This window comes from Diprion similis, chromosome 7 (genome assembly GCF_021155765.1).
Source record: "Diprion similis isolate iyDipSimi1 chromosome 7, iyDipSimi1.1, whole genome shotgun sequence".
NCBI lineage: Eukaryota > Metazoa > Arthropoda > Insecta > Hymenoptera > Diprionidae > Diprion > Diprion similis.
The window spans coordinates 3,692,514-3,708,209 of record NC_060111.1 but is presented as its reverse complement, the minus strand read 5'-3'; the positions used below and the strand labels follow the sequence as shown (position 1 = coordinate 3,708,209).

Sequence of the window (15,696 nt, the reverse complement as noted above, 5' to 3'; positions counted from 1 at the left end):
ACATCATCTTATCAGGCGATTTAGACGAATTGCACACCCTCTAAATCTCGTTTTTAGTTTTGATTTAGTAGGTGTGAAATTTGTCTGGGTTGGCTTGTATGCTGGATGATGTAAATTTTTTCTCAGATTTCTTTCACAGTTACAGAGTTTTTCAACATTTTTACTCTTACAATAAAATGTATTTTGAGAATGTGGCCGAAACACGAGTATTTTAAATCCGGATATCCACCCCTTATAGGACGGGGTTAAAGCTGAGATAAAAATGTGGCAGAAATTAAGAAATTGTATTTGAATTATCCGGAGTCGATTCTTGGGACCGTGAGGAAAATATTTTTCATCACCCTGAACAAGGACCACCCTTGTATATTATATATATATTATAACTTCGCAAAAAAGAGAAAGAAAAACCGCGTTCCTTTATCGATCAATGTTTATCAAACCAATCATTATTCCTCTCACGCATTTATCATCAATCATACCAATTGATGAAGAAAACATGAAATAAAAATAAATAAAAAAGAACAGAGAATCACGGAACACGACGAAAATCATGGTTTTCACTTTGCAGTCACGGATCATGGTAAGATCACATGTATTCACATTCGTCGCAGACTGATGAAAAAAAAAAATAAAATAAAATAAAATTAAAGAAAATGAAAAAAAATCAACGACATTTTACACAATGATATTTGCTTTTTTTTTTATACTCGTAACTTTTTCTATAATATGATGACGTGTAAAATTTTTTTATCGTGGGTAAAAATTTTCGAACGGTATACATCACTGTAAACCTGTTTATTGTGTACATGAAAATGTACAAATGTAATTTAGAAATGGTTGGTTGATTGGAACCAGTCGCCTGATATGCAGGCATGGCAGAATGACTACCTCCGTGGAACGGGGATGGAGATGTACACCGAGACACTGAGCCCAACCTTCATTGGAATGCCATTTGCCAAGGCCACTGAGTAAGTCAGAGTCAGTCTCAACGACCACCAAACACCTCCGTCGAGCCCAAGTAATGATCACTGACCAGAAAATCAGAGCGAAACGACTAACTCAGGGGGAGACAAAAAACAGATCTGAAGAAAGACGGAACGATATTAACCCCGCTGGGTGGGGTTGAAATTCGGGATTTGAAAAGTTTTTGAACAATTTTTCGCTGGTGAAACTTGAAGTGAAACTTGAAATCTAACTTTGAGGATACGTCAAAGTTTTGGAACGAACGAAATCCGAAATTCAAAGTTCCGAAAATGAGAAAATTTTTAATTCTGAAACACCGAGATTACGATTTTCAGTTCAGTGAATTTCTGGAATTGGTGACGTTTTCATCTTTCTTTGTTTTAGATTTTTTAGACTTTTGCGTTCGAAGTTCTGGTGATTCTGATTTTCGGTTTTACTGATTTTTTACACCCACTCGTATGAGGAAATTATTTATTTTTTCAAATTTTACTCCGTCGAAATTTTACTTTTCGGAACTTTGCTCTATCGTATCGTGAATTTTCGGAATCTTGAATGTCCGAACCTTGAACCGTCGGGTTTTTGCCATCATTCGAAACTTTGCTGTTCCGCAAAGGTTAGATTTCCTTACTTCAAGTTTCGCCACCAAACAATTCAGAACCAAGCACTTTCGCAGTTTTTCAAATTCGGAACTTCAACCCGCCCCTAACGGCTTAAACTCTGATGCAAGAGACAATTGCTTGCTTGCTTCCTTCTAACATCAGCATTTATCCAATTTGTACTATAACTGTATAAAAACACCGATAAAAATTTCTATTTTCAGTGGTTACTCGTCGGTACGAATGAAGTCCTTTGTAACTGTTTTAATTTTATTTAATCAAATATTTTTGAAAATTAATTTTATTCCCGCGTAACCGTAAAATTTTTTGTATGTCTGATGTTTTTTTTTTTTCCATTACATCTCATTAAAATCACTCGCACTACGTTTTCCTATAACTATTGCAAGAATTTTCATGTGGTCCAAAACAATGAATTGATGTCGTGATTCAATTAAACTGAAGAAAGAAAAAATTTATACTAATATATGCGATAATCAGAAAATGTAGTAAGTATCGACAAGTATATGTATATTATATAATTTTCCATCAAACGTTAATTACTAATTGTTTAACTTTTTTTTCTAAAATTCCTACGATATTTAAACTATTACATGTAACGATATCCATCTTACTAGAATATTCGAGTAACTGTGAAAAATGAAATTTTTCTCAGTGTGTACTATCAAATATCCGATCAATTTTTCAATAAACAAACAAAGACAGTTTCGTTTTTTCCCCCCTATTCTCTTGACTTTGAGGGGGAGGGGGTAAAAAAAACGATACGTTAGCAGATTTCACGTGACCAGTCTCTTGAATCAAGAATGAAAAAAAAAAACCCAAAAAAAAAAAAAAAATTCGAATGCAATTTAAAAAACAAAAGGAAAAAAAAACGAAAGAAAACAAGTTGTGATGATAACACGTGTAACAAAGGGATGAAGCTTCGCCTCGCCTAATGTCTCTCACTACGCCTCCACTCTGCTGTGTATATAAATATACATATACGTATACATACATATATATATACATATAATACATATAAATATGTATATAACGTGTATTCACACTAATTTCTATATACATATTTATATATGTAATGTATATATGTATACTAGGGTGTCCCTTATTTAGAGTGTTGACGAATTTTTGCCGCCCCGCCCCTGAAATCAACTTCAAATAATTAAAAAATAATTACTTAATTTTTTTTAGATTCTTACCTCAACTCTAAGATAATCTGCTTTGTGGTCGAAGTTTCTTATGGAAATAACATGGGAAAAACTTTTTTCCTCAGTTTATATTTTATTGTAAGAGTAATAATGTTAAAAAAAAATTGTTACTGTGAGGTTTTGGTCGGCATTAGTGCTACTGTCTGGAAAAAAATTCACATAATCATACAACGCAATCTCGACGAATCGCACACCCTCGAAATCTGACTTTTTTGCATTTGGAGGAAGTGCGATTCGTCTAGATTTGCTGGTATAGTGATGTAAATTTTTCTACAGATAGTAGCACTAATGCCCACTAAAACCTTGCAGTTACAGATTTTTTTAAATATTATTACTCTTGCTAAAAAATATCTACCGAGGAAACAAGTTTTTCCCATGTTATTTCCGTAAGAAACTTCGACCACAAAGCGAACTATCCCAGAGTTGAGGTAGAAATCTGAAAAAATTAGGCAATTGTTTCCGAATTATTTGAAGTTTATTTGGGGGGTGGAATGGGAAAAATTCATCAACACCCTAAATAAGGGACACCCTAATATATATATATATGTGTATGAATGTTTCTCGACGTATATTTGAAAAAAAAGTAACTGCCAAGAACGGCAAAGAAAAACAAAAAAAAAAAAAAAAAAAAAATGAAAATATTATGTACTGTGTATATGTGCTACACCCTAATCGATGTGAAAATCACCTCTTATTTGCTTTGATCAGTACAAATCGACCGTTTGGCAGAGCGAGAAAAAGTTGAAAAAAAAACAACAACAAAAACAAATTAACAAATAAATCGCGGTATCGAATTGACGTTGGTAGTTTATTAGCCAGTTACTTCGAGACGAGGAACAATCGATTAACGATTATGCTACTACCACCTCATTTCCCGTTGAAAGTATTACATAATAAGCGTTGAAATTTTGATTATCATGTAAAATCCTTGCATTCGAGTCGCAATTGTGATTTATGAAAACCGTGAATTGTTTGTTAATTTTATGTTATTTCTTTTTTATTTGTCTTTATTTGTTTATTAATTTTTTTATTCTCACCACCACCACCTACTATCTCTCTTTTATTTTACAGTGTATTTATAAATACACACATATTTATTTATTGGTATACGTCACACAGCATTATAACGTATATATGGTATTATATGGAAAAAAAAAAAAAATTTACAAAATTCAATCAGCGCAACAGTTCATCTTTATACAGTTATCATTTAAGCAGTTGTTAGTTTTTACTAATATCTTTTTTTTTTTTCATCTTATAAACATTGCGAACCTTTCGTTAGGTGAAAACTATATATAATATATATATTATTATACATACATCTCTAACTATAGGTATATACATATATATATATAGCGATACTATGCAGGTTATTTATTTAAATGAATGCAGCAATCTTAACCGTATAATAATGTTTAATCATATTACTAATTACCTTTCGATGCAGATAATTCGAGATGGATATTAATCAACAGGAGCGGGTAAAAAGAGGAAAAGAGGAAAAGAAAAAGAAATGTGTGTCAAAACAATTATTAATTTGTATGTATAAAATTTCACGATAGGTGTGCATATTTATACATACGAGATAATAATAATAGTAATATAACACGACCGAGCTAGGACACACACATATATATATATATATATATATATATATTTTTTTCCTCATATTTCCCTTCGATATTCGTGTTTTCTTTTTCTTCTCTCTGGTATGTGGGTGCCATAATTTTTGAAAGGAGAATTAAAGGTGAAAAGGGATGATAACGGTAAAGGAAAAATGAAAGTGAAAATGAAAATGAAAATGAAAATGAAAAAGAAAAGCTGCTCGTGGCGGGATTTTTGAAAATGGAGGTCTTGACGTCGAGTTGGTTGGTTGGTGTTTCAGTCGCCGGATACTCAAGCGTGGCAGAACGATTACCTGCAAGGCACGGGCTGCGAGATGTACACGGAAACCCTCTCCCCGTCCTTTACCGGGATGACTTTTCCCCAAGCCAGCGAGTAAGTTGACTCGCTGACACCACGGCTGCCACACATGCAAACTCTAAATATTTTTTTCTTACCTTAAATTTCATACGTTACGTATGGTACAAATCACACGGGGTACCTTTTTTACTTTTTTACTTTTTTTACTTTTTTACCTTCTTTCTCTCTCTCTTTTTAATTTTTTAATTTTTCAATATTTTCAATTCAATTTTTTTTTTTTTTGTTTTTGGTTTTCGGGCATTAATTATTATTATTACGTACGTTGTTAGACGATTGGTAAACTTTTTTCTTTTTCACCCTTTTTTTTTTTTTTTTTTTTTTTTTTCTACCATCTTGAAAACCCAATTTTTTCTTCTTGTATAACGTATTTTTGTAACCTTAAATTTTTTTTTTTTTTATTAATCAAACGTAAATATTAATTATATACATATGTGTGTATACACTATAATACATGTATATTTCTCAACACTTTCTTCACAATAAAATAGTTACTTTACTGTTTTAGCATCGATTTTAAAACCTTTTGGTCATTATACATTTATATATATATATATATATATATATATATATATGTATATTGTATATAATACGATACATGTATACACATATCTATATATTTAATGTACACTTAAGCCCGGAAGTAAAAATTTTGAATTTTTTAACCCATATATAAAAATACGATTCCGTTATAATTGTCAATATTTTGTCATAATTTCCTTAAATTTTCGCCACGATATTTTTGATCGCATATCACAAATATCGTGTGCTTCACGTTTTTATGCCCATTTCTCTTTATATACTTGCATATATAACGGCTCTGTGTGTGCTCGTGTAGAAATATCCTATACATTGTATAATTAATCATATACCTATCCAAAAAAAAAAAAAAAAAAAAAAAAAAAAAAAAAAAAAAAAAAGAATACACCCATCCGTTGAAATTTTTTACTCGCATGCCCGCTGCTCTTAAGTGTATGTACATATACATAACACGTTGTCATCTATAATACATATACCGTACGTAGATTAATAATTTTTTAATACTTTATACCGCGTACGTAGTAGACGTGAACGATTTGAACAAAATAGATAAATAAATAAATAAATGAATGAATGTGTATAAAAAAAAAAAAAAAAAAAAAAAAAAAAAAAGTAAAAGGCGATATCACAACAAGTGGGGGACACTAACGATAATAATAATAATAATAATCAGAGCTGAAAAACTCCGCGGCGACAGTAGACGTGTCGTTGAGGAAAAAATAAAAAATTTTTCAATTAAACAAAGTTGAAATGAAATGAACCGATAAAAAAGTTTCGTCGCACGCGCTTTCGCGTTTTCTAATAAAATATAATATTTGCAGATAATATATGTGACGGATAATAATAATAATTATTATTTCGAGGTGAAAATTTAAACTAACAAAGATTCGAATGAGATAAGATAAAAGGATATAAGTATACAGAAGTATATTTGGAATAATAATTGAAAAATAAAAGTAGCTACATTTAATTTTAATCATAAAATAGCCGTATGCAGGTACATACATACATACATACGATAAAATACGATCTATCCAACAAACACCCGATAAGTTGGCGAATATGCAGCACAGTTTTTTGCCGAACACGTTTTCTAGATTTGTAAAATTTTCATTCACTTATTGATTGTTTATCTTTAATTATTTATCTATTTAGTTATTTTTTCAATAACTTCTTTACTTCTCTACTTCTCTACTTCTATACTTGAAATTTACATCACCGTATGCGACACAACAGTTTGCGTGTGTGGGAGTGCCTTTCATGATTAGATCAGTGAACCCCGCTGTAATGTCTAGATAGAATTTTAACCCTCTGGAGTTGATTGAAATTGACGAGGAGAAAAAATAAAAAAAAAGAAAAAAAAAAAAGGAAACGCAGCACGCAGCGAAAATTAAAAGATAATACATTAAAAAAAAACAAAAAAAAAAAAAAAAAAACAACAGAACGAACAACAATAACCTTTACGCGACCCGTGTGCGCTGAATGCTATTATTATTATTATTATTATTATTATTATTATTACTACTATTGTTATTATATTACATCGTTAGAATTTTGGTAGATGAGAATGAGGTACCGTTAGAATATTAAATAGTATTAGGCGTTGGCTTGAAACACGTTTGTTACACCCAAATATACGTATATTATAATAATATTATATATATATATATATAATGTGAATTTCTGACGACAGAATGGTCCGTCGTCTGCTATAGTTTAATGCGCATGCGATAAAATTCGAGAGCAATTGTTTGCCAGGGGGACCAACCGTCAGAAATTTAGACGTAACCTAAAAATTTTTTGAGGTTACTTTCGCGACGGTTGGTCAACGTGTCAAACGACTGCTCTCGGATTTCAGCCCATGCGTATTAAATTACTGTCGTTAACGATTCATATTGTATAATAGACATTCGCATTTTCGTTTTTATTTTACGATTAATGTAAGATGAATCGTTTTTTTTTTTTTTTTTCAATCTTGTTCATTTTTTTTTTATTTTCATCTCACCTCTTTACATAAATTTTAATTGTTATGCTCATGCTATAGATGCTGACGAGGTCGACCTGTTTTATAATTGTACTATCTAACTTTTTATGCATTTTCACGCTTTTCGTAATTTCCCGTATTTTGCTGCGCATGATTGTTTCTGCGATGTTTTTGCCCCTATTTGAAAATTGTGACTAATTTTTTTTACCTACACGCCTTTTGTGTGTGACGTAATGTACGCAATAATTCGTGGATATATTTATATAACAGATTAAACTCGAAGCGGGGTTGGACATGAAAAAATAAGGATTGTCAAGTGCGAGTGTTAATTTTTCCTCCAAGCATTAAATTTACTAACCATAATAAGATGTTATTGCGTAATTATGCAACAAAGTTTGGGCATGACTATTAATTTGACTAGAAATTTTCTTTAAAAAGAATAACAAACAAAAAAAAAAAAATAAAACAAATGTAGCTTCGAGATTACTGATTACGAATCCGAACTCGAAATTTGGGGATTCAAAATGATACTTGATTTGAACGAAGCTTGGTTTTTGAGTTCATGGATTTTTGAGAACGCCGATTACGTGTTTTGACAACGGAATTGGAAAATTGAAAACAGCGATTTAAAAAAAAAGACTGTTTTCAATGACTAAACCTAAACTTTCGCCAAAATTAAATTACTTGTGATTTTCATCGTCTATGTTTTACCGGTCATTTTGAATTCCGAAATTTTACTTACAAATTTACATAATCACAGCGAGTTTAAAAATTTTTTAATTGAAAATCTAGAGTCAATTGGAAGTTTGAAGAAAAAATTTAAGACCAAAATGGCTGAGTTATAAATCAACCTTTGTTGCATTATATGTATTATAATTTTTTCAATGCCTGTGCGATGAAGAAACTATCTTACTTACTTATATATTTATATCCGCGAATAATGGGATGTTCTGTATTATTTTATACGGGGCATTCCACGTCAAATTAGCAGCCCATTTACCCGAATAATTCCGAAAACGCTATTTTCCTATCTAATAACAATTATTTTTGTTTTATTTATTTTTTTCGAAAGTTTTTAGTTTTCCATGTCAAAATCGAACTTTTTTTTTAATTGTGTTTCATATTCCTCGATGAAAACAGAAAATATTGTGATTCTGCAATCCATTTAGATCGAGGCTTATGAATAAGAAAAAAAAAAAAAAAACTGTTCCACCAGTATAATTTTAAACTAATGGTTAAAGAAAATCTGAAAAAATTTCCGAGACACTTTTGTGTTGGTAAGAAAGTCATACTAAAAAATGATCAAAATCTAAGAGGATGAGGTACGTGGGCTACCAATTTGACGTGGAATGCTCCATATGTATATTTGCACGACGAGGAACGGTCAAAAAGTTGATACCGGTTTGAAATGATTTTTCAAAATCCAAAATCCAAAACCCTGCAAACCTTTTACTGGTCAATGTTCTTCTTCGATTCTTCGTATAACTCATTTTATTTAACGTTTGTTTGTTTATTTATAGATTTTTGAGGCGGAGTCCTCCACGTTGAAAAACTTAATCCGAGTTATACGTATTGCCGTGATTTTTTTTTTTTTTTTTTATCAAAGTTATATTTTTTCCCCCATTTTTTTTCCCACTTTTTTTGATTTTTCAATTCAGCTTGACTCGACTTTACCGTAACCTGATAAAAAAATATTCTTGCATTCCAGTTTCCTCGTTTTTCTAGAAATCAGATGGACATAATAAAATTGCTTAATTTTATTCAGTCCGCTTTTTCTCTATTATACAAAAAATTTTCGCATAAATATCGCTTGAGCCGTGTATTTTTTCATCAAGATAAACTCCTCCCATCCCTTATCCATATAATAATTGCATTGTTGTTGTTGTTTGCGTGAAATGTATATATTTATATATATATATATATATATATATATATCTATATTTTTTTAGCAATACAACAATCCCTTAAAACATCGATTCGTTTACACATAAATCTAATAATAAATTCCAACAACACCTTTGGTGTTCAATATTCAGGATAAATATTTTTGTTGTTATATATTTGTTTATGAAAACAATTATTATTATTATTATTATTATTATTATTATTATTGGCACAAATGTGAATAAAATTAATCAAAGAAAGGAAAGCCACCCGTTTGAGTTTTGAAGAATGCAAACGTTTGGCGCAGGGAAAATATTTCCTAACTAGTATCGTATTGGATACTGAAGAAAAAAAAAAAAAGAACAAATAAAATAAAATAAAAGAAATAACGCGCTCCTGAATATTGACCCAACGAGATGTTACACAAGCATATCCTATGTTATTCAACGATATTTCGCCCAGGTTGTGCTTCACGAAATTGAAGCTATTGCTGCTGGCAATCGAGATCAAGGGGGACGCCGGGAACGATAGCAAGATTTCGATCAATCCACGCGGAGCAAAGATCGCGGCGAACACTCAGGGATTTTTTATTGCTCAATCAGCCGACGAGGTGAAGCGGTGAGTTTAGACGTTGCTTCATTATTGACGGTACTATTGTTGTTATTTTTGCTATCATTATTATTATTATTATATGTATTAGAGTGGGCCAAAAGAAAAAAAAAGGTTTTTTTTTTTTTTTTTTCGTTAGTCACCGTCAAAATATTGTTCAAGACGACGAAAAAAATTTAATATTAATATCAAGAGGTTCCTATTTGTGATTTTCCATTTTCCCTTTTATTTACTTTTTTGATTTTGGAATTTTATTACTCAGCAACGGATTGGCGTATCGTAAAGAACAATTTATATTTTAGAAGGAAATTGGACGATCAACAAAAAAGATCTCTTGCGATTTTTTCGTAAATCTACTGGTTCAAAAGTTATTTGAGGTTAAAAATTAGGTAACGTCAAATTTCACGATGCGATCTGTGTTGTCAAAGACGCGGTTCATAGTTAGAATATATATAGTTTCTGCGCTGAAAACCAGGGGGCAGCCGGGTGCCGTTTGATAACTTCGAACGCGCGAATTTCGGCAGATAAGTTTCGGCAGTGAGCAAGTGCGGACGAGCTGATTTTCGCGTGTGTTTCGTAACACATAATCGGGTTGCAAACTTAGGTGAAATGTGCTTTCCACAATACTGTATACAGATTGATCAAAGTTTCGTTTCCTCGAAGTATCGTTTCCCTTACTATTAAGGGGGGGGGCTTTGGTGAAATTTTGATAATATCGAGTTTTTGTTTTTTGAAACGACTAAAAAAAGTGTGATCAAAAATTCCAGAGAAAAAAATCGCAAATAGGCAGCTATTAATATCATTATTAAGAGTTCAAACTTTTACAGAATTTTTTTTTTTACGGCATGGGCATTGAAAAGTCCACTTTTTGTGGCAGTTTTCGTTCCGTAAAGTGACGCTTTATACGGTAGTGAAAAAAGTTGCGGAATAAAGTCTTTATTCCGGAGTTTTGATGCGCAGTTCGAAGTGCGCATCCCAAACTGGCGAATAAAGTAGCTTCGTCGAACAGATCGCGGCATAACCTCACTTTTCGTTTTGCTTTTCAATGCCCATACCGTAAAAAATATTGTACGTGGCATGCCCGTAAACCGTTTTTTGGCTCGGATAATTTCAGTACTCGCTTCCGGCTCACCTTCAGCTCGTCCTAAAATCTTTATCCTTGCCAAAAAAACAGGCGGTTTACGGGCATGCCACATAAATAGTTATTTTCGTCATCTTGAACGATATTTTCACGTTGACTAACGAAAAAAAAAAATAGTCACTTTTTTTTGGCCACCCTAATATGTGCAGTGAAACGGGGTGCGGGAATACCGACGATACTTGATTAAGAACGTGACAATCGTTCATATTTTCAGAGCGTGGTTTTACTGCAAAGCTTGCCACGACGACATCAAAGATGAGACTTTGATCAAGAAATGCAAATGCAAAAACTGTAAGTCTATTCAATTCACAATTAACATTACCATCGTTCAATATAACATTCTTATATATACCTATAGTATAAGTCTCTATATTGCCTATATTCGCTTCTCCGTGATATGGTATACATATCATAGATACATAAAACCGCATCATGGGATTTACCCCATTCTTTATTGTGTAGAAAAATCTCCGGTGAGATGATGATCTTTGATTCCGAATAGAAAGTTTTTTCAATCACGTGGCGAAGAAACTAAAGAAGTAGAAACAGACAAAAAAAAAAAAAATTCAATGAAACTAATTCAGGGCAAATAAATATGTTGCGTAAACTCATTCGCGTATAAATTTGATTGATTTTTTTTCCTATCGATATTAACGTTCCGTTTATTTGTTTTTTGTTTTTTTTTCTCATAGTATCGTCTTAACGTCCATAATAACAAACAAACGATTCCTTAAAGTGCCGTTATGTCGCGAATTGACTGTAATTGGTTTCATAAAATGTTATACGTACGGTGTCTGCAAAGTATAAGGGAGGGAAAAATTCGACACTCAAACGCGTCGGCTTAACACGCCTGAAATAACTTTATCCATTTTATTCGTTAATTTTTCACGGGGCTTTCCACGCCGAATCACGACCAGTACGCGGTTGATCATAAAATTTTTTAATATCATCATCAAGGATTTTCTGTTAGTACGACCTTTGAAAAACTTGCGGAAGAAATTTCAAATTCTTATTTTCTTTTTTAATCACTCCCAAGTCAACACTCCCAAGAATTTTTTAACACACATTTCAAAAGTATCGAAATTGATTTTTCCAAACCAAGGAAAAATAGTGTTCCGTTTTGTTTTAAACGAAGGACTTTTCTATTCCATTTTTCGTTAATCGTTATTTCTATTTTCTTTTCTTTTTAACATCGTTATTATACAATACACATCGGATCTCCGATTCGATCACTGATTTCTTTTTTTTTTTTTTTTTCTGTTTTGAAATCGTCTCTTTCGTTCTAAAACGCGATCGTGACGATTTTTTTCAAAATTTTTATACTACATTCAAACTGATGTGAAAATAGATGAAGAAATAGATTTTGTTTGTTTCTTATTGTTATTTTATTCTCGGTTCGCATAAACCAATTCGGTTGTTTTTTAGATCAAAAAACGAGTGATTAAAAGAAATTTGAAATTTTTTTTTCTCCAGTTCCTTCAAACCTCGTACCGACGTGGAAAATATTCTCTAATGAAATAAAAAAAATTTCATGATCAACCGTTTACTGACAAGTTGGGCGTGGCTAACCCCATACATATATACATATATGTATACACACATATATACAAGTATTCCTCATCTACGATACACAGATGTGATATACCTGAATATATGTATAATAAAAAAATATATATGTATATAACCTGTGCATACATACATAGGTACAAAATAATTTGTCAATTAAACGACAGAATTCAGAGTCGACGTTAACGTTAATTCCGTGCGGTATAAACGACTGTGACGTGTTTGGATTGCGGGGGGGGGGGGAAAAAAAAAAAAAAAAAAAAATCGAAAAGGAAACAAATGCAAAAAGAAAAGTAAAAATAGAAAAAAAAAAAAAACCAACGACACATCCTCAGTTTGAGAGGGATTTTTTTTCTTTTTTTTTTTTTCTTCTTCTATTTCTGCACAATAATTGAACATGGAAAAAAGTGTCACTTATTTTTAACGAAAATATCTTACAAAAAAAAAAAATCGAAAACGAAACGGAATATGAAAAAAATGAGAAAAAAAATAATTATCATGTCAAAATGATGATGAAGCTGTGAAGTAGAACATGAAACAAACAAACAAAAAAAAAAAAAAAATGAATAAATAAAAAAAAAAAAAAAAAAAAAAAAATCAGAAAATCACAAACGACATGGTTGATACAATGCTCTTGTGATATATTGTGATCTAGTGGGGCAACAGCAGCGCTCCTGGGGCCGCGACCTAGGTAACGTCTCTTGGTCTCTACTCGCTCGCTTATACCTATATATAACGTATATATACTATATATTATATAATAATAATAATAATTCCTAATATTATTATTTTTTCTTTCATTACTTCTTACTTCTTCTAATAATCTATTTTATTCTATAAAAATATACATATAACAACGATAAGTATACATATACATATATAACAATAATATCTATCTTCTCTCTGTCTGTCTCTCTATCTCTATTCTCTTCTATCTCTTTCTATACTATTCTCCACTTGCTTATATACATTTAATCTTTTATTATCCATTACCCCCCCTCTATACATATATATTGGTCAATACCGCGGATGTATTCATCAGTCATGCGATCATTCGCGGTTGTTTGTGTTTTTGCAAAAAAAAAAAAAAAAAAATTTTGAATTTATTGTTATTTTCTTTTCCTTTCTTTTCTTTTTTTTTCACACCGCACTCTCTCTTCTCACGGTCAGTCAATCTAACGGAGTGAGAGAGAGAGAGAGGAGGTAAAAAAAAATTTTGTTTTTTCAAATTCAGTAAAAACAAAAATATTCTCGTCCATTCTTTTCATTCCGTTATATTACGTTTACGTATTATACGTTGAGGTGTAATACATCGCAGATACGACTATTAGGTACACAGTATTAAGCAATAACGGAGATGAGAAGTGTAAAGATTAATTGCAATCGATCAGTTATTGATTAATTATTATTGCATTTCAATACCCTGATATTAATCACATGATAAATCTCGTATTATTTTTCATTATCGTTAAAAACAATACTTTATATATATATGTATACGTATATACACAAAAAATTTCCTTATATACATACATATATATATATGTATAGATCCATCCGTTTATATATATACATATATATATATATATATATGCATATATTGTTATTTATATACATGTAATATGTTGCAACGCTGGTCGCGCAATATTCCATTTAATCGTTATCGTGTTATATTAACATAAAAGATTGTTTCAAATTTTTGAAAAGCAATAAAAAAAAATATTCAGTTATAAAAAAATAATAATGATAATAATAATATCGAAAATACAAAAAAAAAAAAAAAAAAAAAAAAAAAATCTATCGTTCAGTCAGCGACAATTAATTTCCGCCTGACTAGCGAACAATATGTATATACTTATATGTGTGTATGTGTATATATACATAGATATATAAATATTATAACATACTAGCTTGCACTTTGTCATGTGCCCTCCGTCCGCCTTGCCTGCATGAAAATAGCTCTCGGGTTAACATAAATAATAATATAGTTAACAATGGAAGTGATTGTTATATTTGAACTTGTTTAAAAAAAAAAAAACAAAAAAACAAAAGAACAGTTCGATGCCGTAGTGTAATTAACGGCTCTGTACACCCATAAATAACCTGGAATCCATGTTTTCTTGCCTGCTATTATTATACATTGTATATATATATATATATAGCGTGACAGCTGTCATTGATGAAACAAAAAAAAACAAAAAAGACGAAACAAACTTACTTCCACATTATTTTTCGCTACGATAACGTTCCAGCGTATTAGGTTCACGGTCGTTACTTTCTTTCTTTGTCTTTTTTTTTTTTTTTTTTAAACTTGTTTATTTATTTAAAAGAAAAAAAAAAAAGAGAGAAAACAAAAAGAAATTTTATTTTATCATCATCTTTTTATCCCTTCAATTCAAAGCTTACGTTATTTATTGCTGTATGTATTACACGTTAGGATAAAGGAGTACGAAGAAGATACATTCCGAATCAGTGTGTGGGTAACAATAATTCACGGATAATTCAATAAGTGTCGCAGCTAAGGTGGCGAGGAGAAAGGGAAAGGAAAGAAATGGAAAGGAAAAAATGAACGTTTATGAAAAATTTGTAACATATATACACATTCATTATACACGAACCATATACTTACACTTGCACTTACATATATTATATATTATTTATATTATTATATTATAAAAAAAAATTTTTTTTTTATCATTCCTCTTTTGTCGATTACAAAGCTCAGTTCAAATTGCAATTCGTTCTCAAATTCGTTATCCACGCAAATTATAAATATACCTAATTTTGCTAACGCGGTAAATTATAATTAACCAAATTGCACCGGCAACGATTTTAAGTATATATGTAACCTAAATACTGTTCTAATTATTTTAATCGCAGACTAATATCAAGCTAAACCCTGGGCAAACGAAGGAAACGTTTGAAAGCTGTGAAGTTCACAGTTCAAATTCCTCTTCAACTATTGTAACACTAATCGTAATAACAATTTAATAATTTTCTATCACAATATTAGAGATGTTATAAAATAATACAGACGTGTAGAGTATCATTGGACCGTTTTTGCCGCTGATGTTGTATCTAATAATAAAAATACATGTATGTACCTAATAATGGCAAATGTTGCGATGAATAGAACACATGTACCTACTTCGTCATATACTCTATATAGGGTATTCCACGCCAACTCGACCAGTGTTAAGCCCCGACCAT

At 31.0% G+C, this 15,696-nt stretch overlaps 1 protein-coding gene across 50 annotated transcripts in view; it reads left to right on the top strand.

Annotated features, from left to right (window-relative positions):
- Positions 1–15,696, top strand: part of LOC124408252 (calcium-activated potassium channel slowpoke) — a 115,576-nt gene that overhangs the window by 79,844 nt on the left and 20,036 nt on the right. For 19 of the 50 annotated variants that reach the window (XM_046885074.1, XM_046885058.1, XM_046885078.1 and 16 more), the window contains 3 exons: positions 856–968; positions 9,633–9,788; positions 11,135–11,211. In XM_046885074.1, the coding sequence (XP_046741030.1) occupies positions 856–968; positions 9,633–9,788; positions 11,135–11,211 (346 nt within the window). Of the gene's footprint in view, positions 1–831; positions 969–4,667; positions 4,781–9,632; positions 9,789–11,134; positions 11,212–13,141; positions 13,178–15,696 lie in introns of all 50 variants that reach the window. The other 31 variants (XM_046885031.1, XM_046885032.1, XM_046885036.1 and 28 more) reach the window with 5 other exon arrangements.